Source organism: Solanum dulcamara, chromosome 2 (genome assembly GCF_947179165.1).
Source record: "Solanum dulcamara chromosome 2, daSolDulc1.2, whole genome shotgun sequence".
Lineage (NCBI taxonomy): Eukaryota > Viridiplantae > Streptophyta > Magnoliopsida > Solanales > Solanaceae > Solanum > Solanum dulcamara.
In genome coordinates, this window is record NC_077238.1 from 23,808,893 (window position 1) to 23,811,991 (window position 3,099).

General features: G+C 36.2%; 1 protein-coding gene across 1 annotated transcript; it reads left to right on the top strand.

Moving 5' to 3' along the window:
• The first annotated feature begins 659 nt into the window (after positions 1 to 659).
• LOC129880458 (mitotic spindle checkpoint protein MAD2) lies at positions 660 to 2,654 on the top strand. The gene is made up of 6 exons (XM_055954492.1): positions 660 to 1,030; positions 1,475 to 1,605; positions 1,697 to 1,817; positions 2,050 to 2,153; positions 2,246 to 2,367; positions 2,453 to 2,654. Exons 1-6 carry the CDS (start codon positions 942 to 944, stop codon positions 2,510 to 2,512), a joined length of 627 nt encoding a protein of 208 aa, XP_055810467.1. The 5' UTR covers positions 660 to 941; the 3' UTR covers positions 2,513 to 2,654.
• Positions 2,655 to 3,099: the final 445 nt, after the last annotated feature.

Genomic DNA, 3,099 nt, shown 5'->3' on the forward strand with positions numbered 1-3,099 from the left:
TGTTTCGAGTCTATGTTGTCATGCGACATTCTTCATTTACTATTCATGATTTAGAATCTCTTATGATGTTTTCGCTTTTTACTTTACTTTATAAATGTTTATGATAGGTACAAAATCGGATCATGACAGATAGTCTAATCAGAATGTTCCTCTCCTCTAAGAAACCAATATTACATGGTCCTTTAATCCCCAATTGAATTGGAATTGCCTTCCTCAATTCATATAAGTCTGGACGTCCATAGAAAAATTTTGCCCACAACAAATTAAAGATTTTGTCTCATCATTAACTTCTCAAATTCCTTCATTGTCCATGTAATCATTGGCTCCCCATGCCAAAAGGTGATAGGTTTATAGTAATAGGCTCCGTCATTTGTGGGGTAATTGAATTATGTACTACAACAGTATAATCCAGGGTGTTGGTGGTGATGGTTGGAGTAGGTTTAGTTATAATGGCCAGACCAATCCCAGTGGGGGGTTGGCCGTCTGCCGGGGTGGCCTTGGACGGTGATTGAGCTATTCGTGTATGCAGGATTTTTTGGGAGAGAAAGCTATTCTAACTTTTTGGTTATCATGTAATCCTAATATTTTGGCCATTTTCCCTTAATTAAATGACTGTCCCTTGAGCGGATATTTGTGCACTTAGCAAATCATTCATTACAATTAGTCATCATCGGGGCCCAATTTTTGCATTGGCCCATCTTAGTGCGCAGTGGGTTACGGTGGGAATTCTTTTTATTTTTTTTTTGTTTGGAAGAGAAGGAACACTTGACCGTTGTTATGTGTCATTTCCAAAAAACTAGCCGTTGCTTTACCACTTTGTTTCTCAATTCTCATAAAAACCCTAAATCCATCTTTCCCTCACAAAGAATCAATCAATTAACCCCAATACTTTATATTCTCGAAAGCCATTTTCTTCTTTTATTCCTAGTCAGATTTCAGATATGGCGTCAAGAACAGCCTCCAAAGACATAATCACACTTCGTGGTTCAGCCGCAATCGTCAGTGAATATTTTGGCTATGCAGCAAATAGGTAACAACTAACAAAATACCGTTTTGTTATATCAGATTTTGGTTATACAGACTTGTACGTTGTTCGTGTAGTGATCGGTGTCAGATTTAGATAGATTTCAGAAAACCCCTAAATTTGCAATGAAAATAGATTATCAACCTAAATGCGAATGTAATTAGATTGAGCAGATTGCATCGGATTAGTTTCATAGGGATTGAGATTGTCGGATTGATTGAATAAAATGCTTTCTGTTCTTCGTTTAGGGTTAATTTCCAGAATGCTGAAATTGTTTAGGGGAACTTTGATTAATCTTTAGTTTCGGATCTCAACAAGTTTTGGGTTGGCCATCGGACATTGTTCAATGATTAATTGCTTTTAACACAATGCAATGTGTTCTTCATTCATGGTTTTGTCCGAATGATGATTTTCCCTTTTTTTTCTTTTGGCTGGGGTTTTCTTTTCTAGCATTTTGTACAACAGAGGAGTATATCATGAAGAAAGTTTTAAAAAAGTGAAGAAATATGGTCTCACATTGTTGCTTACTGAAGATGAAGGTGTCAAGACCTTTGTTTCTAACTTGACTGCCCAACTCGCTGGTAAGTTTTAGAGTTTTGTTAAAGTTGTTTATTTGTTCAGATCATATTTAGGTAGGGAAATGATTTTTTCTTTACGATTGTGTTCATATAGAGTGGTTGGAAACTGGAAAGCTACAAAGGGTGGTTCTTGTGATCATGAGCAAGGCCTCAGGTGAGGTATTAGAGAGGTGGAATTTCAGTATCGAAACTGATAGCGAGGTTGTTGAGAAAGGGTAAGCTGATTATCATTTTTCTCATCTCTGGTAAATTTTGTGGATTGAAAAAAAAGTATATGTTGGAGATATTTATGGCGGAAGAAAATATAGAAAATTTCTAATTTCTTTCATGAACTTAAATGAGTGAAGAGCCTAATACTCGACCCCAGCTCTCTTGATAGCTCTCTTGATAAAGTGTATGTTGGATTGTTCGTTAATTAATTAGCTAAATTTTTATTTGATTTTCCAGTGTTTCAAGAGAGAAAAGTGATAAAGAAATAATGAGGGAAATTCAAGCAATTATGAGGCAAATAGCATCCAGCATCACTTATTTGCCTTGTCTTGAGGAACCATGTAAGCTTCATTTGTGCTTGGAAATACAGTGTCAATGTTGCTTTGGGATGTTTCTTGACGAGAATTCTTGTTTAATTGTGTGTTGGCTGCAGGTGTGTTTGATGTGTTAGCATACACTGATACTGATGTTGCTGTTCCATTCACTTGGATTGAGAGTGACCCTAAACTGATTGCAAATCCACAAATGGTAAAACTGCACTCTTTTGACACTAAGGTAGGAGCAATCTGCTGCTTGATTATAATGTGAAACCCCTGGATATTTTGGAAACCCTAATTTGAGTTTCGTTTTCTCTATGCAGATTCACAAGGTTGACACTTTGGTTTCGTATAAAAATGATGATGAATGGGATGAGTCCTAGACCATCGATCCTTGTTGTACTTTACTTGGTTGTCATTGTGAATCATTGATTCACATTTTGTATGTTAGATTGTGTAAACCTTGAAACACATATATGTTATTTGTATCCTCAATGAAGACTGTGCAGTGATGTTACTCTCTTTTATTATTCTAAAGTTCTGATATTAACTGGGAAAACCAATACAGGGAGGGTTCTTCATTTTTAAGGAAATATAATGGGGATGCTATATTTCTCTCGCGTATGCTGAGAAGAGGAGTGAGTGCACATTCTAAGAAGCAACTAAGAAAAAGAGGGAACTAGACCAATTGGTGAAACAGTTAATTGGTGAAATGTATTGTCAATATGACAGTAACAAAGAAAGAATGAGCGTGATTAGCAGCTGCGTTTCCATTATGTCATTAGCAGTACCTTTTTTCAGTTCTGATTTTGGTTATTTTGTGAGAGTCTGGAGAAGTGTTAAGCAGAGGAATTTTCTCACTTGAGAGTCCATACTTTAATCAGTTGTGCTTGAGTTAGTTGTGAAATTTGGGGGTCACCATTTAACCATGTGACTTTTACAATACAAAATATGTAAGGAATTCCGAACA